General features: G+C 43.3%; 1 protein-coding gene and 2 non-coding genes across 18 annotated transcripts; 2 read left to right on the forward strand and 1 right to left on the reverse strand.

Moving 5' to 3' along the window:
- The first annotated feature begins 1,685 nt into the window (after positions 1-1,685).
- Positions 1,686-24,690, forward strand: PRC1 (protein regulator of cytokinesis 1). Of its 16 annotated transcripts, none has more exons than XM_055556825.1 (15): positions 1,686-1,842; positions 8,869-9,001; positions 9,354-9,476; positions 10,867-11,100; positions 11,694-11,864; positions 12,299-12,448; positions 13,344-13,491; positions 14,280-14,416; positions 17,240-17,335; positions 18,451-18,597; positions 18,797-18,904; positions 20,141-20,251; positions 21,324-21,500; positions 21,826-21,867; positions 24,063-24,690. In XM_055556825.1, the coding sequence occupies exons 1-15, from the start codon at positions 1,832-1,834 to the stop codon at positions 24,201-24,203; spliced, it is 1,929 nt and encodes a 642-aa protein (XP_055412800.1). In that variant the 5' UTR covers positions 1,686-1,831; the 3' UTR covers positions 24,204-24,690. The 16 variants fall into 16 exon arrangements, with proteins under 16 accessions (XP_055412800.1, XP_055412806.1, XP_055412801.1 ...); XM_055556831.1 differs by having other exon boundaries at positions 24,131-24,690; XM_055556826.1 differs by having other exon boundaries at positions 21,829-21,867.
- Positions 12,828-12,900, reverse strand: TRNAG-CCC (transfer RNA glycine (anticodon CCC)). The gene has a single exon. It is a non-coding gene; the product is annotated as a tRNA-Gly (tRNA).
- Positions 15,281-15,387, forward strand: LOC129634656 (U6 spliceosomal RNA). The gene has a single exon (XR_008705827.1). It is a non-coding gene; the product is annotated as a U6 spliceosomal RNA (small nuclear RNA).
- Positions 24,691-26,166: the final 1,476 nt, after the last annotated feature.

Raw genomic sequence — 26,166 nt, forward strand, 5'->3', positions numbered from 1 at the left:
AACTCTCAACTTGATCAACAAAGAGAGCAAGAGTGGTGCCTGTAGGCCACATAGTGGTGTGAATGTTTGGCACACAGCTAACAAGTTAAAGGACTTTGAAAACAACAGTGAAGTTCTTCTGAAAGTGAAAAAAAACAGTTATGAAGGTTAAGCAAACAAGCATACTTTACTTTTCTTTCAGGGAAAAGGCAAATGAGAATTCACAGACACCACTGTTGGCCAATAAACGTGGGGGAAATGTGCAATTTCCGTTATTATCAAGCAAGCAACTATTCTTATCAAGCAAAGCAATGTCACAAGGACAGCAGTACTCCATGCTGCTGAGGGTAAGGAAGGTATTCTTCCAGCGAGGATGCCTTGGTGGTGAGGGCAAATTAATAAATACAACCTGTCTGGAAAGGGAGCATAAAGTAATTACACTTCTGGGAACTAACCCTAAGAATGCAAGATGCCAAGATTGAGGTATGAAAACATTTATTTGTACAAATGACACCTAAATATGCATCAACTATAAAAGAGTTGAATTATGAATCTACACGACCATATATTACACAACCATGAAAAAGTGATATGTAAGCATTAAGTGCTTCCCTGGTGGCTCAGATGGTAAAGAATCCACCTTCAGTGCAGGAGAACTGGGTTCGATCCCTGAGCTGGGAAGATCCCCTGGAGGAGGGCATGGAAACCCACTCCAGTATTCTTGCCTGGAGAATCCCTACAGACAGAGGAGCCTAGCAGGCTACATTCCATGTGGTAGCAAAGAGTCGGACACACTCAAGTGAGCACAGCACACAGCTGCAAGCAACTTTGTCGAGTTTTGAGTCTTTAATTTTTCACAGGACAAGTATATAAACCCATGTAGTTTTAAAGAAAACCACGATCCAGGTAATCTCATTTATATACCAATCGTTACCTGGGAAATCACAAACCTTTTAGAGATACTTCCTTCTGTAGAACGGTGGTGTTTACCTAGCAGGATGGTTGGGCTTCCCAGGTGGTTCAGTGGTAACGGATCCGCCTGCCAATGCTGGAGAGGCAGGTTGGATCCCATGTACAGAGAAGCCTGGCAGGCCACAGTCCATTGGGGTCGCAGAGTCGTACACTACTTAGCGACTGCTGCTGCTGCTAAGTCGCTTCAGTCATGTCCGACTCTTTGCGACCCCATAGACGGCAGCCCACCAGGCTCCCCCGTCCCTGGGATTCTCCAGGTAAGAACACTGGAGTGGGTTGCCATTTCTTTCTCCAATGAACAACAACAAAAGCAGGATGGTTGAGAAGATTAAATGAGATCACTAGAAAAGCACAGTCCGGAGAGCAAGGTCCAAGGTCCCTCCCTCTCCCCTTTAGGTCCTGCTTTCCTCCATCTGGGGAAACGGCCACCAAAGCTCGATCTTCAGGACTGCTGCCTGAAAGAGCAAGGGAAACATTATTAAGGCGCCAGGCTTTTCCGTGACTCCTGCTCTCGTCACCTCGCCGGCCGAGGGCGGCAAGGCGTTTTAAACGCACCAAGCCAAGGAGACCAGGAGACTCGGCGGTCTCTAGGCGGAGACGCGCACTTTGAAAACCGCGCCCAGTCCGCAGGCGCCCCCGCCCCAAACCGCGGCGCGCCGGTGGGCGGGGCGAGGGCGGGGCTTCTCGAGGAGCGACGGGACGGGGCACCAATCGTGGGGCTTTTACCGCCTCCGGTTCGGTTTGAAATTCTGTCGAGGGCTAACGGCTCGCGCAGCTGCGATTAGGAGGGACGCCGCTGGTGCTTGCCGGGGGTTGCTGCGATCGGCCCGCGTGGAGAAGGTCGGGGGGCCTCGACGCCCGCCCGCTTGGAGCGTCCGTCATGAGGAGAAGGTGCATGTGGGGGGCGTGGAGGGGGCGCGGGAGGGAGCGACTCCCCTTCTGGGTGCGGGGCGGTGCGGGGTCCGAGGGGCCGCCCTCCACCCGGGGTCGGGGCGTCCTATCAGCCGCGCCCGAGTGAGGCCGGGAGCGGCCGGGCTCCGCTGGGAAGCTGTGAGCCAGCGCGAGGGCCGCGGGCCGCTGGCGGCGGGGAGGCCAGACCTGACGCACCCTTTCCCCAGCGGCCTCCGGCCCCCGCAGGTCCAGCCGCCCCGAGCGGGCCGAGCTCAGGTGCCCGGGATCAGCGGCGGGGTGGGGAGGGCGGTCGGGCCCGCGGCGTCGGAGCTGGAGTCCGAGAGCCCCACCCTCTCCGCCCGCCTAGCGTCTCAGGTGCTGCTTATTGGAACCGACGGCTTGTTTTATGTATGTCCTGAGTTTTTTGTGGTTAGGGTTTCAGTAAAACTGTCAAGTTTTAAATTTAGCGTTGCATTTCAGTGTCTCAGGGTTGCAGTGTTAATACTTTACTCGAATTGGAAACATAGCTTGGTTTTCTTCCAAGTTCAGATAACTCCCAATTAAGGAATACTCGTCCAGTCGTTTTAGCAACTTTTCAGGCATTGCGGGAAAAGGAGGGTGGGCGGGAAGGGGTGTCCGAATTGAAATTGCGACCAGACTCATCACTCCGCCTCTTACCGGCCTTGTAACTTTGGGCAATGATGTTGAATGTCAGTTTGCTCATCACTAAAATGAAAACAATGCCAGGGCTAGGATTTTTAAGTTAAAAGTGATACAGATGTTAACCTTATTTTCTGAAAGTAGTGAATGAACCATTGTGATAATTCATTATTAAATAATTCGTAGTTATTGGTCAAACTGGTTAATGTATGGCTTTGTAAGGTTCTTCCTTCCATGGTTACTGATTCTGAAAGTTCTTTTTCAAATGCTTGTCCTTGGGAGAATGGGAATGGAGTACAAATCACTGGTACCACTGGAAAACAAATGTTGGGTGTCAGGTTTGGATGACAAATAACTTCTTATTTAAAAGAGAGCACAGTTAAGCTGCTGTGTGTTTCAGCTAGTGACACATTCTGAAGACCGGTAAAATTTTAAATGACATTTTACAGAAGACTCTTACTCCCAAGTCCATTAGCAGTTTTTGGATTGTTCAGGCATCTACTGCTTTCAAGAAAGTGAATGATGGGGAAGGAAAAGTTATCAATTAACTTTGGTTCCAGCCTGACAGATCTAACAACTGGAATTACTATGCTAACAAAACCAGAATTTCAGGTAATCTGGTTTCAAGTATTCATATGTAAAGAAGACTATGAGAAATATGCCTGAAAAATATGGTTATCAGAATGGTCACTGAATTAACTATTGGCTTGATTTCTGAAGCAGGTTGTACAGAGGAGCTTAACAAACTTTTCTAGAGGGCTATTTAGGAAAAAAAAAATAGGAGGTAGATCACTGGAATGCTGCCAGAAGGTAGGAAATCATTTAAAGGGCCATTTAGGATATCTTCTGGGCTAGTGACTTAAGAGTCTCCAGAGTGGAAAAATTGGCCCCTTTCAACCTCTGTATTCTTGAATGATATTCTTGTAAGCCCTCTCAGTTTTTCAAATGATGTAGTATAAGAAAAAAATCTCAAATTTGCACCTTTTCAGGAATTACCTGAAACCAATTAGCAAGGCAGTACCTAATTGTACCATGATAATTTTTTTTACATTTTTTATGCTTTTAATTTACTTTTAAAGTTTTATTGAAATACAATTGATTTACAATGTTGTGTTAATTTCTGCTGTATAGCAAAGTGATTCAGTTATACATATATTCTTTTCCATTAGGTTTATTCCCAGGGTATTGAATATAGTTCTGTGTGCTATATAATTTGAATCTGCTAATCCCAAACTCCCAATCCTTTCTTCTCCCTTGGCAACTGCAAATATGTTCTCTATATCTTTGAGTCTGTCGTGTGTCATATTTTAGATTCTTGATGCTGCTGCTAAGTCGCTTCAGTCGTGTCCGACTCTGTGCGACCCTATAGACGGCAGCCCACCAGGCTCCCCCGTCCCTGGGATTCTCCAGGCAAGAACACTGGAGTGGGGTGCCATTTCCTTCTCCAATGCCTGAAAGTGAAAGTGAAGTCGCTCAGTCGTTTCCGACTCTTAGCGACCCCATGGCCTGCAGCCTACCAGGCTCCTCCATCCATGGGATTTTCCAGACTGGAGTGGGGTGCTACTGCCTTCTCCAAGATTCTTGATAGCATGTGGTATTTGTCTTTCTGATTTACTTCACTTATGATAATCTCTCTAGGTCCATTTGTGTTGCTGCAAATGGCATTATTTTCTTTTTTATGGCTGAGTAATATTCCATTGTATATATATACAATGTGTATATATATATACACACACATATATATGTATGTATATAATATATATACACACCAGACCTTCTTTATCCATTCGTCTGTTGATGGACATTTAGGTTGTTTCCCATTATTGTAAATAGCAGTGCTGTGAACACTAGATGCATGTATCTTCAAATTATAGTTTAGTCTGGGTATGTGCCCAGGAGTAGAATTGCTGGATCATATGGCAACTCCATTTTTTTTTTTTTTTTTTTTTTTTGAGGAACCTCCAAACTGTTTCCCATAGAGGCAGCACCAACTTACATTCCCTCCAGTGGGGTAGGAGGGTTCTCTTCACACCTTCTCCAGCATTTGTTATTTGTAGACTTTTAATGATGGCTGTTCTGACCAGGTTTTGATTTGCATTTCTCTACTAATTAGTGTTGCTGAGAATCTTTTCATGTGCCTACTGGCCATCTGTATGTCTTCTTTGGGTAAATGTCTATTAAGGTCTTCTGTGCATTTTTTGATTGGGTTGTTCCTCATTTTTTTATTGTTGTATGAGCTGTTTGTGGATTTTGGAGATTAAGCCCTTGTCCGTCACATCATTTGCAAATATTTTCTCCCATTCTGTAGGTTTTCTTTTCTTTTTTTTTTTTTTTAATTAATTAATTTTTGGCTGTGCTGGGTCTTTGTGGCTGTTTCTCTAGTTGCGGTGTACACGGTGCCTGGACTTCTCATTGCAGTGTCTTCTCTTGTTGCACAGCACAGGCTCTAGAGCATGGGCTCAGTGGTGGTGGCGCACGGGCTTAGTTGCCCCAGGCATGTGGAATCTTCCCAGAGCAGGAATCGAACCCATGTCCCCTGCGTTGGCAGGCAGATTCTTAACCACTGGACCACCAAGGAAGTCCCAGTAAATTCTTTTAAAAACTCTTCATTATGTGTGTATTGATTGCCATATGGTATAGGCAACTAGTATCTGTGCAAAAGCTTTTCTGCAACTAGAACAGGAAACCTTCACATTGGGATTTCTTGGCTAGAAAAATGTCTTGGAAATAAGTATATTAAAACTATGGAGAAACTGATGTTCATGGAGATCTAGGCTGGTGATTCAGAACCCCTGAATATACTGTAACAGAGAGGGGGCCAGTGAGGGCCTCTAGCCTCATTTCTTGCACAGAAGAGCTTCAGTGACTTGTTCCAGGCCTCCTGGCTGACTGGTAGCAAAACACATCCAGAGTTTACCTGTAGCAGATACTGCCAACAGTCTCAAGGTGGTGTACTAATTCACTCCAACCAGTAGTGTATAAAACTTCTGGCTTTTCTATATACTCATCAACACTGATTAGGGGTTAATATCCAAAATATACAAAGAATGTACACAACTCAACATTAAGAAAACAAACACCCTTAACTAAAAATGGGTAGAGGATCTGAATAGACATTTTTCCAAGGAAGACATACAGATGGTCAACAGGCACATGAAAAGATGCTTAACATCACTAATCGAAAGGGAAATGCAGATCAGAAACACAATGAGATATTCACCTCACAACTGTCAGAATCACTTTTATTAAAGATAACAGATAACATGAATTGGCAAGGATACTGGGAAAAGGGAACCCTTGTGCACTGTTGGTGAGGATGTAAATTGGAGTAGCCACTATGGAAAACAGTTGGTGATCCTCAAAAAATTAAATATAGAACTATCAGGGACTTCCCTGGCCATCCATTGGTTAAGAATCTGCCTTGCAATTCAGGGGATGTGGGTTTGATTCCTGGTCAGGGAACTGAGATCCCATATGCCACAATGAAAAGATCCTGCAGGCAGCAATGAAGATCCCACAGCAACACAGACCCAGTGCAGCCAAATTAAAAAAAAGAAAAATACAAACTTCCAGTTACAAAATAAATGAGTTACAGGTATGAAATGGATAGTGTGCAGAATGTAGTCAAGAACTAGGTAATATCTTGTATGGTGACCTATTGTAGCTAGACTTATGCTGGTGATCAGTTTGAAATGTATAGAAATGTGTTCACTAATATTCACTGTGTGCTCTAGCAGCAGCTAACATAGTGCTAGAGCCAGAGTCAGACATCCTGGAATGTGAAGTCAGGTGGGCTTTAGGAAGCATCACTATGAACAAAGCTAGTGGAGGTGATGGAATTCCAGTAGAGCTATTTCAAATCCTGAAAGATGATGCTGTGAAAGTGCTGCACTCAGTATGCCAGCAAATTGGAAAACTCAGCAGTGGCCACAGGACTGGAAAAGGTCAGTTTTCATTCCAATCCCAAAGAAAGGCAATGCCAAAATGCTCAAACTACCACACAATTGCACTCATCTCACATGCTAGTCAAGTAGTGCTCAAAATTCTCCAAGCCAGGCTTCAGCAATATGTGAACCATGAACTTCCTGATGTTCAAGCTGGTTTTAGAAAAGGCAGAGGAACCAGAGATCAAATTGCCAACATCCACTGGATCATGGGAAAAGCCAGAGAGTTCCAGAAAAACATCTATTTCTGCTTTATTGACTATGCCAAAGCCTTTGACTGTGTGGATCACAATAAACTGTGGAAAATTCTGAAAGAGATGGGAATACCAGACCACCTGACCTGCCTCTTGAGAAATCTGTATGCAGGTCAGGAAGCAACAGTTAGAACTGGACATGGAACAACAGACTGGTTCCAAGTAGGAAAAGGAGTACGTCAAGGCTGTATATTGTCACCCTGCTTGTTTAACTTATATGCAGAGTACATCATGAGAAACGCTGGACTGGAAGAAACACAAGCTGGAATCAAGATTGCCAGGAGAAATATCAATCACCTATGCAGATGACACCACCCTTATGGCAGAAAGTGAAGAGGAACTCAAAAGCCTCTTGATGAAAGTGAAAGTAGAGAGTGAAAAAGTTGGCTTAAAGCTCAACATTCAGAAAACAAAGATCATGGCATCCGGTCCTACCACTTCATGGCAAATAGATGGGGATACAGTGGGAACAGTGTCAGACTTGATTTTTTGGGGCTCCAAAATCACTGCAGATGGTGACTGCAGCCATGAAATTAAAAGACGCTTACTCCTTGGAAGGAAAGTTATGACCAACCTAGATAGCATATTCAAAAGCAGAGACATTACTTTGCCAACAAAGGTCCGTCTAGTCAAGGCTATGGTTTTTCCAGGGGTCATGTATGGATGTGAGAGTTGGACTGTGAAGAAAGCTGAGCGCTGAAGAATTGATGCTTTTGAACTGTGGTGTTGGAGAAGACTCTTGAGAGTCCCTTGGACTGCAAGGAGATCCAACCAGTCCATTCTGAAGGAGATCAGCCCTGGGATTTCTTTGGCAGGAATGATGCTAAAGCTGAAACTCCAGTACTTTGGCCACCTCATGCGAAGAGTTGACTCATTGGAAAAGACTCTGATGCTGGGAGGGATTGGGGGCAGGAGGAGAAGGGGATGACAAAGGATGAGATGGCTGGATGGCATCACTGACTTGATGGACATGAGTCTGAGTGAACTCCGGGAGTTGGTGATGGACAGGGAGGCCTGGCGTGCTGCGATTCATGGGGTCGCAAAGAGTCGGACACGACTGAGCAACTGAACTGAACTGATAGGTCAATTACATTTCAGAAACAAGCAAATTCAGAGAAAAAGAGATTAGTTTTAGCTTACCAGTCTGGGGGTAGGGGGAAGGAAGAATTGGATGAGGGCAGTCAGAAGGTTATAAGATAAGTCAGGATTTTAAAAAATTTGTATTTCATTAATGTATTTTTGGGTATATTGGGTCTTTGTTGCTACGTGGGCTTTCTCTAGTTGCTGTGAGCGAGGGCTACTCTCTAATTGCAGTGCACAGACTTCTCACTGCAGTGGCTCCTCTGTTGCAAGTGTGGGCTCTGGGTGCGTGGGCTCAGTGGTTGTGGTGCACAGACTCAGTTGCCCCATGGCATGTGGAATCCTTCCAGAGCAGGGACCAAACCCATCTCCCCTGAATTGGCAATCAGATTTTTAACCAATGGACCACCACAGAAGTCCAGATAAATCAGTTTTAAGATAAGTAATAGGGATGTAATGTACAACATGATCAATATAATTGGCACCACTCTATGTTATTTATGAAAGTTGTTAAAGAGTAATACTGAGTTCTAGTCATAAGAAAAATAATTTTTAAATTTCTTTAATATTTCACCTATATGAAATGATAGATGTTTACTAAACTTATTGTGATAACACTTCATGATGTATGTAAATCAAGTCATTGTGCTGTATACCTTAAACTTATGCAGTGCTGTATATTAATTATAGCTTAATAAAACTGGAAGGGAAAAAGATGAATAACAAATTTGCAATAAACTTCCAGCTGTTTTAGAGGAGCTGGCATTTTTGTCTGTTTTTCCGTACTATACTGCCATAGATAGAATCATCGATTGAAGTCCAGATTCTGAGTATTATTCAAAAGATTGAATTTACACAGTGTAAGACTGAATTTCTACAATGTAACATGATACTGGATTTTGCTTTGCCAGGGTTGTGGTGTTTGTTGGGAGGAGGATAGGGGAGTAGTTAAAGATAAATTAAGTTGAATGCTTGTTTCCAATTTTTTTAGCCTGAGCCCACTTGAGAAACTAGTTTTAGTTTCTGTAAATACAGTTTTTAGACTGGAGGCAGTGGCTCATGTAGCTGGCTTCTCTTTTGCTTTTTAGTGAGGTGCTGGCAGAGGAGTCCATAGTATGTCTCCAGAAAGCCCTGAATCACCTTCGGGAAATATGGGAATTGATTGGCATTCCAGAGGACCAGCGGTTACAAAGAACTGAGGTTGTAAAGAAGCACATCAAGGTGAGTTTAGTAGCACTGGCCTCTCTGCAGTGGGACAGGGATAAGGATGTTGGTGTCTCATCTAAAATAGCATATAGAAGCGACGCTAGGGTGTCACAGGCTCCTCGTGGTTTTGTTTGCATGTTTGTTTTGGCCAAGCCATGGGGATCCTAGTTCCTGGACCAAGGATTGAACCTGGGTCCTCTGCACTGGTAGTATGGAGTCTTAACCACTGGACCACCAGGGAAGTCCTGTTTTTTTTTTTAAGTCCTTTCTTAAAAATTTGAAATTGTGAGGTTTTTGGTGTTATTTGTTGTTTGACGCTAATGGGGGAAAACCCAAAACTTTTATAGGACTGTTTTCTCTCTCATAGGACCTCCTGGATATGATGATTGCTGAAGAGGAAAGCCTGAAGGAAAGACTTATCAAAAGCATAGCCGTCTGTCAAAAAGAGCTGAACACTCTGTGCAGCGAGTTAAATGTCGAGCCTTTTCATGTATGTGGCAGGGTGTCAGGGGATCCTGTTTGGGTCTGAGACTTAGGGAAGAACTTTGATTTGGAGCTCCAGGTGGAAAGTTTCCTTGTAGGGCTGATACTGGACATGAGAAATGGGTGGAACATGTTGCCTAGTTACTTGGTTCCAGCAAAGCCATTTTTTCACTTATATAAATAAGTTGCCCTGTTGAGAGGTGAAACACCTAAGTGTTGCAATGTTTTAGTCAAAAACAAATTTCCTATTCCTATCAATTTGTAGGACATAAAAATTTTTTTTAACTCTGAGCTTAGTTAAAAGAGGAATAGATGACATCATTCCATTCTTTCTTTGAAAGAAAATGAAAAGAGCTGCTGCTGCTGCTAAGTCGCTTCAGTTGTGTCTGACTCTGTGCGACCCCATAGACGGTAGCCCACCACGCTCCCCCGTCCCTGGGATTCTCCAGGCAAGAACACTGGAGTGGGTTGCCATTTCCTTCTCCAATGCATGAAGGTGAAGAGCTACTTAAGAAACAAAAGTGATGAGTGATATAAGGGAAAGTTACCCCCAAAACCTGCCTTTGTGGATTTTTTTCGTACTTGAAAGCTGCACACCACTGACCAGCCAGAGTGGCCACGTGAGAAGAAATGTTTCCATAGTAAGAATATCAGGAGAGTGAGGTCAAACCCAGGGATGCTCATCTGTAAGAGTTAAGGATAATTAATATCTTGTAGCCGTGAGCAATCAGGCAGACTCGGACATCAACACAAATGGCATAAATATCATTGATTTTGAACAGAGATTCCTTTTTTTTTAATTTTTTAATTGAAGGATAATTGCTTTACAGATTTTGTTGTTTTTTGAGATTCCTTCTTTAGTCTTTTTTTTTTTTAAACTTTTGATATGAAATTGGATGAGAAGTTAGGTATTCAGTAGTACATCTCCCTTACATTATATGACAGTTCCTAGTTTAATGTTGAATAAAATTTATAGGACATATAACTGCCACTTTTTTCTTCTGCTTATCAGGAGTAGAGCAAGGAGTACAAAATGGATTTTTATTGGTTAAGTGATAACCTTCGATTATTGGGATGGTTAAGTGATGTTCTTAGGATTATTGGGATAAACATTTAGTTAGGAGCTAAATAACCATAGCTAACTCAAAGCAAGGTTTTCAACCATTTTTACCTCTGGTAAAATTGCCCTGGCACCTTTCCTTATTGGGGAACCTTGTTAGGGGGCCCTCTCTGTGCCATATTCCGTTAGGTTAACAAATAAGTTAACTTATTTGTTAACTTATTTGTAAGTTTAACTAAAAGTCTGTCATCCTAATCTTTTTTTTTTTTTCATCGTCTTTCTCCTCCTCTGAAGAAATCCACTTGGCACCTTAACAGTGGTACATTGTCTCCTACAGGAAGAAGGAGAGACAACCATCTTGCAACTAGAAAAGGATTTGCGCACTCAGGTGGAACTGAGGAGAAAACAGAAAAAGGAAAGAAAACAAGAACTGAAAATTCTTCAAGAACAAGATCAAGAACTGTGTGAAATTCTTTGCATGCCCCATTATGAAATCGACAGCACCTCAGTTCCCAGCTTAGAAGAGCTGAACCAGTTTAGACAACACGTGGCAACTTTGAGGGAAACAAAGGTATGCTAGCATTGGTGTTTCTGTTCAGTTTGCCAAGTAGCGTGTAACTCTTTGTGACCCCATGGACTGCAGCACGCCAGGCTTCCCTGTCCTGCAGTATCTCCTGCAGTTTGTTCAAATTCATGTTCATTGAATCAGTGATGCTGTGTAACCTTCTCCTTCTGTCGCCCCCTTCTCCTCCTGCCTTCAATTTTTCCCAGAATCAGGGTCTTTTCCAATGAATCGGCTCTTTGCATCAAGTGGCCAAAATATTAGGAGCTTCAGTTTCAGCATCAGTCCTTCCAATGAATATTCAGGACTGATTTCCTTTAGGATTGAGTAGTTTGATCTTGCAGTCCCAAGAGTCTTCTCCAGCACCACAGTGTAAAAGCATCAATTCTTCGGTGCTCATCCTTCTTTATAGTCCAACTCTCATACCCGTACATGACTACTGGAAAGACCATAGCTTTGATTATATGGACCTTTGTCAACAAAGTGATATCTTTGTTTTTTAATATTCTGTCTAGGTTTGTCATAGCTTTATGTCAACATTCATATGTCCTAAAAGTCATTTGACTTTCCTCCAGGTATCTTATAATCATCTTCTTTCATAGGCATCTAGGCGTGAGGAGTTTGTTAACATAAAGAGACAGATCATACTGTGTATGGAGGAATTAGAGCACACGCCAGACACAAGCTTTGAAAGAGACGTGGTGTGTGAAGATGAAGAAGCCTTCTGTTTATCTCTGGAAAATATTGCAACATTACAGAAGTTGCTCCGGCAGGTAATGTTGCTCAGATTATGGCCTGGGATCTCCACAGTATCCAGCAATTTGGGAAAAAAAAACTTGCGGTTTTTTCCTTTAAGATAAAGAGAGTATTGTATGAAATACAACCTTGAATATTTTTTTTTAAACAAAAACCTTAATTTATATGTAGTTCTAAGAATATGAAATTCAGGATTTGGGTGAAAAACTAAGATATTTGAATTAGTTAAAATTTAACTAAGCATGAAATTTAAATCCTAATTTTGGAGATCTGAGACCCTACTACCATAATGACAGCCTTATAGTTTGTTTTCAGAAGTCATGAAAAAGCTCTTCACAGTCTTGTGGAAGGACTTCTTCTCCCTGGGGGTAAAGATGTATCTTTGTGGGAAGCCAGAGGGCTTTCTCTCTGCTGCTGTCATTGCTGTAACCACTGGCTTTCCTTGCTACAGCTGGAAGTGCGAATATCACAAAATGAAGCAGTGTGTGAGGGGCTGCGTGCTCAGATACGAGAGCTCTGGGATAGGTTGCAAATACCTGCAGAAGAAAGAGAAGCTGTGGCCACGGTTATGACTGGGTCGAAGGCCAAGGTCCGGAAAGCGGTAAGGAACCCTAAGGGCACTGGGTCAGCTTTTTGGTGTCAAGTGTGATATCTCTGGGACTTCCCTAGTGGCTCAGTGGTAAAGAATCCACCTGCCAGTGCAGGAGATGTGGGTTCAATCCCTGGGTCAGGAAGATCCCCTGGAATAGGAAGTGGCAACCCAGTCTGGTATTCTTGCCTGGGAAATCCCACGGACACAGGAGCCTGGCGGGCTACGTAGTCCATGGAGTCGCAAAGAGTCGCAGACCACTGAACGACTGAGCATGAGCACTCACTGATGTCTTTACCAGCTTCTGCCTTGCATGAACCTGTTTTTTTCTTTCTTTTTTTAACATTTATTTATTTGGCTGCATCAGGTCTTAGTTGCATGCAGGATCTAGTTCCCTGACCAGGGATTGAACCTGGGCCTCCTGCATTGGGAGTGCAGAGTCTTAGCCACTAGACCATCAAGGAAATCTTGAGTGAGCCTGTTTTTAAGACAAGCATCTGAAAAGGGTGGCAGTAGCCTGATCATCTGTTATTTTTTGTGTATGTTTCTTAGATTTCTGGCTCCTAGGATATCATTGTTATAGAGTGTTGACTTGCCACTGTGGTTTTGTGTTGTAATTTTATTAAAAAGGGCTTTCCTTGTGGCTCAGCTGGTAAAGAATCTGCCTACAATGTGGGAGACCTGGGTTCTATCCCTGGGTTGGGAAGATCCCCTGGAAAAGGGAAAGGCTACCCACTCCAGTATTCTGGCCTGGATAATTCCATGGACTGTAGTCCATGGGGTCGCAAAGAGATGGACGCAACTGAGCAACTTTCATTTCACTTTATTAAAAAGGGGGAAAATATTTTGCAAATTTACATAAATATACAAATATGACAAGCACTTTTAACAGGTGTTTTTGTTTTAGCTGCAATTAGAAGTGGATCGGTTGGAAGAACTGAAAATGCAAAACATGAAGAAAGTGATTGAGGCAATCCGAGTGGAGGTGGCTCAGTACTGGGACAAGTGTTTTTACAGCCAGGAGCAGAGACAGGCTTTCGCTGCTTACTACTCTGGTTCGTATAGAAGTGTCACTCTTCATGTGGCTGCTCACTTGTGTTTTACAAGTGCAGACATTCACTGGGAAGTATTTCCTCTGGAACAGAGGCATAAATTCCAAGCCATTCAGCATAAATTGCCATTCCTGTTCAAATAAGCATTTGCAAATGCTATTGGGAAATGAGGGATCTCTGAAGCAGCATAACTCTGTGGACTGCCTGTAGGTGTGAAGCTCAGGTTTATCAGGTGCTTACTCTGCTGCCAGGTGCAAAGTCAGACTCTTAACAGGATTATCTCACTTAATACTCACGTTAAGGGATGAGGAAGGGCACTGAGGCACATAAATGTTGCACAGCTTAACCCAGAGACACACAGCAGGTCAACGGCAGAGCCCACTTTTGAGCCCAGGAGTATGCCCCCAAGGGCCCAGTGGAATTCTGGTCTGAACTGAATATAAAGATGCTGCTGTCTTTATTGAATTCCACATTTCTGGACATTTTCTGTGACTCAGCCCTCTATTGGGCAGCATGAAAAGAAAGAATATGAAAGAAACCTAAGACAAGGCAAAAGATAACAGAAGTTTTGAGAATCTTAGTCATATTATTCTACACCTTAGTCAGTCTCCAGTCCTTCCGGCTGATGGTGACAAACCCGGCTTTTATTATCTGTAGCGTACAGTCACTCACGTATCGCCTTTACTCTAAGGGAGAAAACTCTGCTTCCATTTTAGGGGATGAGGGATTAGTGAATTGGGATACTAAACACTGGAGGGATTTCTTAAAACCACTGGGCCTGTATCTTGCAGAGGACTACACAGAAAATCTGCTCCAGCTCCATGATGCCGAGATCGTGCGGTTAAGAAACTACTATGAGGTTCACAAAGAACTCTTTGAAGGTGTCCAGAAGTGGGAAGAGAGCTGGAGGCTTTTCTTAGAATTTGAGGTACTGCCCTAGTTTTTGTCTGTTTTCCTTAGAGTACAGTGTAGTGTTACGAAAGCATCCTCTGCGTGGAGTCAGAGCCTGTTTCCTTTGCTGTTTACCAGGTTTCATCATTACATCTGTAATTTATTGCTAACCCATCTGTATTTGTCAAGCTTAGAAACATGTAAGAGAAAAACCCCAAATTAATTCCTTCAATAAGGCTGAAGTTTCTTGCATAAAGGAAGTCTAGAGGTAGACAGTGCAAGGCAGGTATGGCCATTCCATAGTCAGGGGGGTCCCAGGCTTCTCCAGTTCATAGCTCCTCCACCACTAAGGGGTGGGTCTAAGCTCAGGTCCACGGTGGTTCTGGAGCTCCCACCACAGCGTTTCACACAGTGTGTGAAGGCGGGAGCGCAAAAGGCACTGCCCCCAACCCTCTGAGAGCCTTTCCCAGGCTCTCTTCATAGCACCTCCACTTAAATGCCACACCAGCTACTGGCGAGGCTGGGAGAACTGCTACCGTAGGTAAATCCAGGGTCTGTTTCTAAGGAAGGAGAGAAGAGTGGATGTAGGGGCAGGTAACTAACATTCTGTACTGTTCAAACTTTTGCTATTATCTTAGAAAATTGCCTGGTTATTGGGGCACATTTGTGTACTCTGTATTCCTTTTGTTCTGATAGACAGCATAAATAGGTTCCCTTAGAGCATTTTAGAGTTCAGAGCTGGGATCGGGTTGAGGCAAGTGAGGCACCTCAGGCATGAAATTCATGAGATTTATTCTCAGGTCCAACCAGTCCTGTTAGAGCTGGAACAGCCCTTTAGCAAATCCAGAGTTTAACTCCAAGTTTATAGGCAGGAAAGTAGGACTCAGAAGTAGAGAAAACTGTGCTCGCTTCGGCAGCACATATACTAAAATTGGAACGATACAGAGAAGATTAGCATGGCCCCTGTGCAAGGATGACACGCAAATTCATGAAGCGTTCCATATTTTTGCCCCTGTGTTTGCTTCCCTGAACTCTCCAGGCTGAACTCCCGGCTCCCCACTTTCCTCTCCCACCCTCCCTGGGACTGGTGGGCCGCAGGGTCAGGGCAGGCATGGGGCTGGCCGGCACACACAGGTCACAGGCCATCATGGGAGAAGGGCTGGGGCCTTGGGGGGTCTTGTCCTCCACAGCTGGCCTGCTGTTAAACATTAAAACCATTTACCCCCCAAAAAAAACAGAAGTAGAGAAAACTGCGTTAGATCGCACAGCTGTTTAAAAGTGTTCTAGGCCTCCATTCCTCCTTTCTTCTGGTAGAAAGCAAGGAGGAGGAGGAATGAAAGTCAAGAGCTCAACCATAAAAAAGAATATTTTGCCACTGGCAACAACTTGGATGGACCTATAGGGTATTACGCTTAGTAAAATAACTCAGAGAAAAAGACAACTACTCTAAGACACCACTCATATGTGGAATCTAGAAAATAAACTAATACATATAACAAAAAAACGGACTCACAGACATAGAAACAAACTAATGGTTACCAGTGGGGAGGGGGAAACTGGGACTATTCAGGGGTAGGGGATTAAGAAGTACAACTACTGCTGCTGCTGCTAAGTCGCTTCAGTCGTGTCCGACTCTGTGTGACCCCAGAGACGGCAGCCCACCAGGCTGCCCTGTCCCTGGGATTCTCCAGGCAAGAACACTGGAGTGGGTTGCCATTTCCTTCTCCAGTGCATGAAAGTGAAAAGTGAAAGTGAAATAGCTCAGTCGTGTCCGCCTCTTAGCGACCCCATGGACTGCAGCCCACTAGGCTCCTCCATCCATGGGATTTTCCAGGCACGAGTACTGGAGTGGGGTGCCATTGCCTTCTCCAAGAAGTACAACTATAAAATAACTAAGCCACTGGGATACATTGTACAGCATGGAACACTGTAGAGCATAGCCAATATTTTATAACTATAAATGGAGTATGACCTTTACAAATTGTGAATCACTGTGTTGTACACCTGAAACTTATATAATATTGTAAATCAACTATAATTTAAAAATATATATATATATAAAGCTAATAAAGAACCAAATATGCAACCCTTGTTTACATACCAATGTTTAAGGAAAAACAAGAAACTAATTACCATTCCTTTTAGATATGCTTATAGAAAGTTACTAATCAAACAGCCTGGAAAGGAAATAGAATTTACCAGTTTGGTCCCCAAATTGTCAGGACTGTTTCTAAACTTTTTTGATTATCTGCCCCATTTTTTAGTGTATTCACCTAATTTGTGTTTATAAATTATAAACTTACATTACTATTCTGATATATTGTAGAACGTAACTAAAAACAGAAAAGTTAAAAAGAATAAGAAGCCTAACGTTTTATATTTTTTTGTCCATTTTGTGAGGGTTAATTTAATAAAAATCACATGATCTGTAAACCCTTTCACTGAGCGCATTTAAGCTGTGTTGTCTTAATACAGTGGGAGTGGGCAAGTTGGGGAGTCACCAGCAAGCCCTCTGAGTGTAGACCTCCTGCTTGTCCCCCTGCACCCCCCATTTCCCTTTGGTGACCTCTGAACCAAGGAAGGAGCCAGTGACATTGTGCAGTAAATATGAAAGCCTGTCTTACTTTTTAGATGGAAAAGGAAACAGTAGTTTTCCTGCACCCCAGTGTATGACCTTGCATCTCCCTGGGAGTAGTCACACCCCACTCCCTGCCTTAGAAAGCCACCATGTCTCACTGCTCAGAGTGGGTGGGGATGCGGAAGTCTCCTTACAAGTATGCATCCATTTATGAGAGCATGGATTCTAGCAGAAGTGACTGTCTGTCAGGCATTTACTCTAATTAAAATGTGTTTTTCACAGAGAAAAGCTTCAGATCCAAGTCGATTTACAAATCGTGGAGGAAATCTTCTAAAAGAGGAAAAGCAGAGAGCCAAGCTCCAAAAAACACTCCCTAAGGTAATACTGTTGCTGAGAATGTTTGCTGCGTGGCTACAAAATATCTCACTTTTTGTAGATCCCTTGCTTTGAATCATTTTGCCCCCAAACTATATTCTCTTCCAAAGGTTAGGCAAGGAGAGTAAGTACATGCTGGCTCTGCTGGTATCAAGTATTCCTTGATAACTGAATATCAAGTTTTATTATGTTTTTAGGACTGCCACAACAGAGTACCAGAGACTGGGTGGCTTAAACAACAGAAATTCATCTTCTCAGTCCTGGAGGCTAAAAGTCTGAGATCAAGGTGTCAGCAGGGCTGGTTTTCCGAGGCTTCCTTCCTGCCTCCACACAGTTATCTTCTCCCTGAATCTCCACACAGTCCTCCTATTGTATGTGTGTGTGTTTAAATTTTCTTACAAAGCTGCAGTCATGTTGGATTAGGACTCGCCCTTATGACCTCATTTTAACTTAATTACATCTGTGTTAAAGTCATGTTCTGAGGTACTGGGGATTAGGACATCAGCATATGAATTTGGCAGGGGGCACAATAGAGCCCATAACACAAGGTGACCTTTTGAGAAAGTGCTTTGGACTTCATTACTGTTCTGTATTTTAATAATAATAGTTAACATTTATTGAATTAAGTGCCAGATACTGTCTTAGAGTGCTTTCCATTTATTAATTCACTTAATCGTCACAACATCCTTAAGAGGTTGGTATTATTATTTCCATTTTTACAGATGAGCAAACTGAGGGACTAAGCACTTAAGTACCTTGCCCACCTCTTCCAAGCCACTAAAGGGTGGATCCCAGGCTGCAGCCCAGCTAGTGCTGCTCTGTGAACACTGCCTGCTTAATGTTGCAGGTTCCCCCAGTGCTGCCTTCAGCTTCTGGCACCAGAACTTTAGTGGGCAGGCTCTGGGTTCTCACTTTTTCCCACCTTCAAGTGTATTATGAATGAACCATGCTCAGACTGATTTCTGGCCACTCCGGCCTGTTCCCATATGGGTCCAGCTACCTGAAGTCAGGCTAATGATACTCTGAGGGGGTAAGAGGCGTTCTTTGGGAGAATCATTTCTTTTAGGTTTCACAGCAAAGATTTGATGTAATTAACATGTCCTTGTTTCTGGTCTCAGTTGGAAGAGGAGTTGAAAGCAAGGATTGAAATGTGGGAAAGGGAGCATTCAAAGGCATTTGTGGTGAATGGGCAGAAATTCATGGAGTATGTAACAGAACAGTGGGAGATGCACCAATTGGAGAAAGAGAGAGCCAAGCAGGAACGAGTAAGTGAACCCAACTTGGGAATTGGGGAAGAGCAATGAGGGAGCGGCCCACAGTCTCTTCCAGGGCTCTAGGTTGGCTAAAGAAGTCGCAGCTCATGGCAGCTCTTTTTAGCATTGTATTTTTGGCCCTTCCTCTGCCCCCATCCCAGAGCTGTTTTCCTTCTGGGATTTATCACTCTTGCCCCTGACTTTCACATAGCAACTAAAGAACAAGAAGCAGACAGAGACAGAGATGCTCTACGGCAGTACTCCGCGAACACCCAAGCGGCGAGGACCGACACCCAGCACTCCAGGCAAAGTGCGCAAGGTAACGCGGAGCTGCCTGAGCTGCTGGGCTCTAATGTGTGTCAGATGTTGAGTCCCGGATTAAACTCGGGGTGCCAGCAGCTGCCAATAGTCTGTAATGATGAAAACCTTCAGAGGTTCATTCTGTAATTCCAAGTGACCATGGCACTGTGTGAAGGAAGACTTTCAAGCTTGGCAAATAGAATAGCTAATGCTCCTTAACCTCTAGAGCAGGAAACCAGGGAGTCTATCTTTTCCTTCCTTCCATCCTTCTTTTTTTTTTTTTAAACCTTTTCTTTAATAAATGGAGTGCTATTTTCCTCTTTGCTCCTCAACTCATACTTTATAACATATAAAATGTTTTTTAAAAAATCACCTATAGTGTATAACTCCAGAAGCACCAATGAGAATATTTGGTGTTTTTCCTGCTTTTATAAAAAGGTTTTTAAAATAGTGTATTTTCATAAAATAGAGATCACATATATAATTTTGATTTCTGCTTTTTCAGAGAATTAAACTTTCTTTAAATATGCTCATTATTAGCTGGTATATTCTATTTTTTTGACATTCTGTCGTTTATTAAACTAGTTCCCTCTTGTTTGATATTAGGTACTTAATTTTTTATTAGGAAAATAATGTGATGAAATTTTTAGAACATGTTATAAATTTTTACCCATCACACCCAAAGTTTCCTTTTGCCCTTTTATATTCTCTTTGCTTTCTTTACCCATCCCCCCCAGCTCCTGGCAACTACAGCTTTGTTCGCTCTGTTACTATTGATTAGTTTGCATTTTCTAACATTTTGTAGAAATAGAATCACACAGTGTGTATACTTCTGTGTCTGATTTTTTTCATCTGTGTTATGTCAGTAGGTTACTCTTTATTGTTGAACAGTATTCCACTGGATGTATATACCACGATTTGCTTATCTAGTTGCCTGTGTTGATGGATATTTAGCTTATTTCTAGTTTTCTGGCTACTACAAATAAAGCTCCTGTAAATATTTATGTGTAAGTCTTTGTATGGATATATGCTTTTATTTCTCTTGGGTAAATACCCAAGAGTGACATGGCTGGGTCTTAGGATAGTTGCCTGTTTAACTTTGCGAAACAAAATGGTTGTCCCATTTTACAGTTCCACCTGCTGGATGGAACACTGAACACTTTTCTAGACTGCTTCCCGTCCTCACTCCTTTGTAGTGTAAGGATGGGTTACTCAGCACGTTGTCTCACGTCAGTAATCTTGTGTCTTGTTCTAGCTGAACACTACCACCATGTCCAATGCTACGGCCAACAGCAGCATTCGGCCTGTCTTTTCGGGGACAGTCTACCGCTCTCCTGTGTCTCGACTTCCACCTTCTGGCAGCAAGGTCAGTATGCTCTGTGTACAAGCACATCTGCAACACCGGCCCAGCCTATGCACTCCAGGGTCTGTTGGGAGGCAGAGATACTGAATACTATCCTCTGGACTGAGAAGGAGCTTTGAGACCGAAAAACAAAGCAGGTAGCTTCATAAAGTGCAATTATGAAGTTTACTATGGGTAATTTACATACAGGCAGGATCTGCGGACAGTGACCCAGAGGCATTTGCATCTGCACTCAAGCACTGAAAGGGGTACAGAGGCCAAGGCTTAAAATGTAGACACATCTGTAGGACACATCTAGGAGCAGCGCGTCTGTACTGATAGGCACTGTGCAGTTTTCCTTCTCCCAGGGTCTCGAGACCACCAATCACCTGCCTCAGCAAAAGGCATTCTTCAGTTTTCGTATCAGGTGAAGGCAAGGGTCAGACTTGATAGGGACTTTGTCTGGCTTGGGCACATTCCTTGTGCGTAGATTGAAGGTCAGTCATGCAGGACCGGGAGAGGGTGGGACTGCAGGCCTAAGGTGGAGCTGACATAAAGGAGTCAGTGTGGGTCAGCCACACAAGGCCCCACCTACTTGTTCCAGTTTCTAAGGTCCTTGCATCTGATTATCATTGAGATGCTGAGAGTTAACAGATGGAAGCTAACTAGTCTCTCAAAGACTAAATGAGAGAAGAGGAGAGAATGGTCATCCTGAGCCCTGACTAGTGTTGTGGGAAGCACTGGGATGGCTGGGAAACTGAAGTCTCCGTTGAAAGCCTGGTCTTCGTTGCTCCTGTGTGAGGTCCCTGCATGTGGGTTCCAGCCCAGTGACACTGGACGACTAGGTGCAGACAGGAACTCTCACCCCAGGAGAGAGGTGAGGAGTATGTGCTAAAACGTGTTCGGTCTTTCAAGTATTCTACAGACTATGCTCAAGATAAGGGTTCTGCAGATCATTAGGAATTTATATTTGTTAAACCAGAAGAATAGGATTACAGACACATGAATAAAGACGGTGTTTGTCAGCCTTTGATAATTTGTGTATGTGTAGTCATTATAAGGGTGATACATTGAAGGATCTTTCTTTTCTCTACAGCCAGTCATCACTTCCACCTGTTCGGGGAAAAAAACACCCCGTGCCGTCAAGCATGGAGCCAACAAGGAGAACCTGGAACTCAATGGCAGCATCCTCAGCGGTGGGTACCCTGACTCGGCCCCCCCACGGCGCAACTTCAGCATTAATTCTGTTGCCAGCACCTATTCTGAGTTTGCGGTAATTCACCTTTTCTAGTATCTACCAGTCCCTGGGGAGCACACAGTTGGGGCAGAGGGGGTATCTCCCCAGGGGCACCCAGGCTGTTAGTTCGGACGGATCTTTGGAGGCTGAGAATCCCTTTCCTGACATGACCATGGCATGAAGTGGGGGTGGTTTAAGGGTGGTATACAGGAAGAAAGATGGCAGCAGCAACCAGACATTTAACCTGGATCCTTCTGCTTAAGAAATACCATTCCCTGGCTGCAGGAGGTAACCTTTCTAATCACTGCCCTGGTGCTCTCTTGGTGGAGTCTTGGTAATTGTCTTAATTCTTTGTTCTTAGAAGGATCCGTCCCTCTCTGACAGCTCCACTGTTGGGCTTCAGGTCTGTATGGCAACCCCTGCATGTCCCATGTCCCTTTTCCAAGCTGATCTGTCATCTGCTGGCTTCATTCCCATGTGGGTACAGGGCTGCACTAACCAATAATCTCAGCTGTACTATCATAAGATTTTTTTTTTTAACAAAGGAAGCAGGAATCCCTAATACAGAAATACTAAATACTAATACTAAATCCCTAATTCTAAAAATTGCAAATATCTGGGTTAAGTTCCCAGCAGACTGACTAAACAGACTAACCTGCTGATTAACTTGTTCAGACTTGGATTCTCAGCCCCATATAAAGTTAGGCAAAGTTTTTTTATCCTGTTATTTCACAACAGAGAATTCCCACCCTCCCCAGTTGTGACATTAAGGGCCTCCAGTGTGCTAGAAAGGAAAGGCCCTATCACGTGGGGAGGGGAGCCCCAGCTGTGTGCTGCCTATAAGGTTTTTGGCCTGTGTGCTGATTATTTCCTGGAGTATATGTCTTACTAACCCCTCAGAGCTGCACTGCCAACTTTCTGTCTGCTCTGGGCTAGCCCATGCTCATTTCTTTGCCTTTGCCTATTTCTACCACACTGAGCTGCTAAAGCACATAGGAGGCACTGGAAGAAAGTTATTTTTTCCCCACAATGCTCTTCAGCTCCTAGTAACCTACTTCACATTTACCAACACTTAACTGCAGTGCCCTCTCCTTAGTGATGTGTTCCTTTTGAGAGGCGAGGCCGTCCTTCACCATTGTGGGGGATATTGAGTGAAAGCCTAGGGCATCAACTGTCTTGCTGCGGTAATGGAGAATGTGACAGCTGCCCAAGGCTACAGCTCATTTTGAGCTCTGAAGCTCGCTTTATATTCTTTGACTTTTGTCAAGTTACTTTTTTTTTTTTAAAGAGTTGTTTTATTATTATTTTGGCTATGCTGTGTGGCATGTAGGATCTTAGTTCCCCAACCAGGGATTGAACCTCAAGCTGTCTTCACCACTGATCTACCAGAGAAGTCCCTATCAAGTACTTGACTGTTGTGGTTCTACCTACAGAAGTGGGTACTTGTCACTGTGGCCTGCTGACTGCGGGCCACAAAGTCCAGCTTTCTCCTTCCTGTTTGCTCAGCCAGCCCCGCTTCATCCACTTAGTGCTTACACATAGCTGTCTTTGGCTCAGTCAGGAAGGCTCTCCTGGTTTGGGCTGGTGTGGCTGTGGGCTCCACCAGGCAGCACTGAAGCCAGTAGACTAACCTCTACTAACACCTGTCCTTTCTCACTGGCCAGCCATGCTTTGTCTTCTGCTTCAGTACCATGTGCTCCAGCACGAGATGAAATCACCAGCAGGTTAACAGGCCCTCAGCCCCAGGGATTGGTAGATATACAGTCTGGCCCGTTGTTTCATAAAGGGCTCAAAAGAACAAAGTTTGTTGCCTATCTAGCTTGACAACTCAGGGTACTTGGTGAAGTCTAAGGGATTTCTCTCCAGTGAGGTTTTAACAAAATGGACTGCCTGAGGAAAGCAATCAAGGGGCATATACGCACCTGCTTAATCTGTGACTAAGCATTCCCTTCCCTTGGATTCCTAACACAGCCTGTGCTGGGCTAGGGCCCACCATCTTAGAGAAATGCCCTCAGAGGGCCATGTGCTGACATTCACTCGTGCTTACTCACCAGGGCAGGGCATGCATGAGAGGGGGCAGTACTGCCATTGATGTTATTTATTTTTCAACAGCGCGAACTTTCAAAGGCTTCCAAATCTGATGCTGCTTCCCGCATCCTCAATTCAACCAACATCCAGTCCTGAGAAGCCCTGATCAGTCACCCCTCTGAAGTCTTCTGTGCCTAATTATACAGGGTGGCTTTAATATTTCTTCAGTTTAGATGCTTGAAAGCCTGGACACGTTCCATTACCATGAGTCTAACTTAGAGAAGTGAATGAGTTACAGATGAAAGTCATAAGCTTAGTGCGTCTTCAGACATTTGGTTTTGACTCAAGAAATACATTAAAACTTAGTTCATAGCAGTAAGTGTAAATTTTAGCATATGGAACTTAATTTCTTTTCCCGTCCCATAACTGTACTTGCCGAAGCATGATCAAGGGCTTGTTATATTTCACCTTTGAGTAGGAAAATGACTGTGTCCATCCTTGGGGTATGGGACATGAAGCAGTTTTTTGTCTGTACACTTATAATTAGCAATTAACATCTTTTTTGTTTAGGGATGTTCAATTAACGCTACAGCTTCAATAGCTTTGCTCTCACCTAAAGGCCTGTCCCCACCACACAGGACAGCCTTCCTCCTGATGAAGATGTCTGTGTGTCAGAAGTTGGGATGGCCTGACTCACTGCCAAAGAGGTGACAGGGAGGCTGGGAGCGCCTTTGTTCAGTCGTGTAGTTTTGTCATGTGGGGTGATGCTGTGGGTCGGGGGTGGTGTGTGAACACACGTGCTTGTCCGAACTTCTGGGTCCAGTTCCCCCATCCCTGCGCCCCTGTGCCTGAGTCCCTCTACCCTCTGCACTTGGTAGCCAAGTAGGGAGGCTGTCTGGTGGGTTGGGCTGTTCCTGTTCCTGTCATGGAGACCTGGAACTTTGCACATCAGTCCTGGGTAGTTGTTCCTGCCGTAGCGTCCACGACGAGGCTCCTCCTTCCCCTACCTATGGATCACTACTGCGCTCCCTGAAGCACTGTTATTTATTCTTCCTCTGCCTGTACCCTGCTACTGTCAGCACAGTGAATGGTTCTTGGAAGCTTACAGGTGTGGATTTGGTCTGTTAGTCATGCGTATACATGTACTGATTTTAAAATATATTCTTAAATTAAAATGTATACTTATATTTCAGAAACATATATTGTAGTGGTGTTTTCATTGTTTCCCAATCACTTTTTGGTTGGTTTTTGTCTGAAAAACAACTAAAAGAACATACAAGAAATTTTTAGTCAGGAGCATGATTTTTACTTTGAGTGTTTCTAAATTAAGAGCATCTCTTGTCCTGAGAAAAAGTTTCCTGAGAGAAATAAAAAGCCTAACTCCCAAGTTTTCATTGCTAGTCTCTGTGTACAGCTGTATTTTCTTTTGGGTAAATACCTAGGGTAAAATGGCTGGATCTTACATATGGCAGGTGTATGTTTAACTTTTTAAGAAACTGCCAGTCTGATTTCCAAAGTGGTTGGCTTATTTCACATTCTCATGATGTATTAAGGTTCCAGTTTCTTCACATCTTCTGTGACACTTGGTATGGTCTTTATGATTTTAGCCATTTTAGTAGCTGTGAAATGGTATCTCAATGTGGTTGTAATGTGAATTTTCCTAATGATGGTGTTTAACATTTTTTTAAAAAAAATTCTGTTTAACATCTTTTCACATGCTTCTCTGTGATCATTCTTTTCATCTCTGGTGAAGCACCTGTTGAGTTCATTCTTTTTCATACAGTACCCAGTTGTCCAGCACCATTAGCTGAAAAGCTAAACTTTCTCCTCGAAGTTTCTGTTCCACTGATCTGTCTGTCCTAATGACTACGAAGATTTATATGAATTCTTAAAATCAGGTAATGTTAACTTTCCAACTTTGTGTTTTTTAACATCATTTTGTCTGTTACAGGTCCTTTGCATTTTTGTATGAGTTTTAGGGGAAAAAGCTTGTCAATTTCTACAGAAAAAAATCTGGTAGAATTTTTACTGGCATTGCATTGAAGCTGTAGACTAACTTGGGGAGAACTAATAACCCACAAACAAGGCATCTCTCTTATTTCCGTTTTCTTTAATTTCTCTCAGCAGTATTTTATAGGTCATGCGTACAAATATTTCACATCTTTGTCAGATTTATCCCTAAGTATTTCATATCTTGATGCTATTGTAAATGGTATCTTTTAATTAGAATTTCTGGTTGTTACTTGGCTATATATATAGTTGATTTTTGTATATTGCTCTTGTATCCTACAACTTGCTAAACTCACTAAAGAAAAATGAGGGAAAAAATGAGGAAAATTTAGTCAAAAAGACTAAAATACTTGGCAATTAACCAAGGAGGTTAATTGCAGAGTTCCAAAGAATAGCAAGGAGAGAGAAAAAAGCCTTCCTCAGTGATCAGTGCAAAGAAACAGAGGAAAACAATAGAATGGGAAAGACTAGAGATCTCTTCAAGAAAATTATAGAGATACCACGGGAACATTTCATGCAAAGATGGGCTCAGTGAAAGACAGAAATGGTATGGACCTAACAGAAGCAGAAGATATTAAGAAGAGGTGGCAAGAATACACAGAAGAACTATACAAAAAAGATCTTCATGACCCAGATAATCACGTTGGTGTGATCACTCTCCTAG

The sequence above is a fragment of the Bubalus kerabau genome, chromosome 19 (assembly GCF_029407905.1).
Source record: "Bubalus kerabau isolate K-KA32 ecotype Philippines breed swamp buffalo chromosome 19, PCC_UOA_SB_1v2, whole genome shotgun sequence".
Classification (NCBI taxonomy): domain Eukaryota; kingdom Metazoa; phylum Chordata; class Mammalia; order Artiodactyla; family Bovidae; genus Bubalus; species Bubalus kerabau.

What these genes read in the sequence shown, in the direction of transcription:
- PRC1 (XM_055556825.1), top strand. An exon ending in TCCAAAAAACACTCCCTAAG is followed by an intron (nt 17,336 to 18,450) that starts GTAATACTGTTG and finishes TTCTGGTCTCAG; the next exon opens with TTGGAAGAGGAGTTGAAAGC. An exon ending in TTCCACCTTCTGGCAGCAAG is followed by an intron (nt 20,252 to 21,323) that starts GTCAGTATGCTC and finishes TTTTCTCTACAG; the next exon opens with CCAGTCATCACTTCCACCTG.